This window comes from Antrostomus carolinensis, unplaced genomic scaffold, assembly GCF_000700745.2.
Source record: "Antrostomus carolinensis isolate BGI_N321 unplaced genomic scaffold, ASM70074v2 scaffold30608, whole genome shotgun sequence".
NCBI classification, from domain to species: domain Eukaryota; kingdom Metazoa; phylum Chordata; class Aves; order Caprimulgiformes; family Caprimulgidae; genus Antrostomus; species Antrostomus carolinensis.
This window is the reverse complement of record NW_010331376.1, coordinates 1,110-1,448: the sequence shown is the minus strand read 5'-3', so window position 1 is coordinate 1,448 and position 339 is coordinate 1,110. Positions and strand designations below refer to the sequence as shown.

Genomic DNA, 339 nt, shown 5'->3' with positions numbered 1-339 from the left:
GTGGTGGCCGATGATGCTGTTGTGCAGGAAGGCCATTCCCTGGGACAGATGGACATAGTGAAGCTGGCATCCCTCAGGCAGCAGCTCCCCCAGCCCCTCGTGCCCCTCACTTGGGTACCTTGACGATGTCATTGATGAGGGAGTAGCGAAACATCCAGTCCAAGTTGATACTCTCATTCTCCAGGACATCCTGGGGCAGCACATTGAGTGGACATGACCAAGCATCCGGTGGATGGTGGCACCAGCCTCACCAAGCACCCAGCTGCAGGGCCCTCCATGGCACCCACTCCCTCCCCTCCACTGGCCTCCGACACCTGCTTGGGCAGCTCTGCTGCGAGT

The 339-nt window shown here is 59.9% G+C and overlaps 1 protein-coding gene across 1 annotated transcript in view; it reads right to left on the bottom strand.

Annotated features, from left to right (window-relative positions):
* The window catches only part of LOC104529029 (atrial natriuretic peptide receptor 2), a gene marked incomplete at both ends in the record, with an annotated part of 2,664 nt that overhangs the window by 1,220 nt on the left and 1,105 nt on the right, over nucleotides 1-339 (bottom strand). Inside the window, 2 exons of the mRNA XM_029086279.1 lie at nucleotides 1-39; nucleotides 119-190. The exon at nucleotides 1-39 is cut by the window's left edge and continues 181 nt beyond it. Coding sequence (XP_028942112.1) covers nucleotides 1-39; nucleotides 119-190 — 111 coding nt within the window. The remainder of the gene's footprint in view (nucleotides 40-118; nucleotides 191-339) is intronic.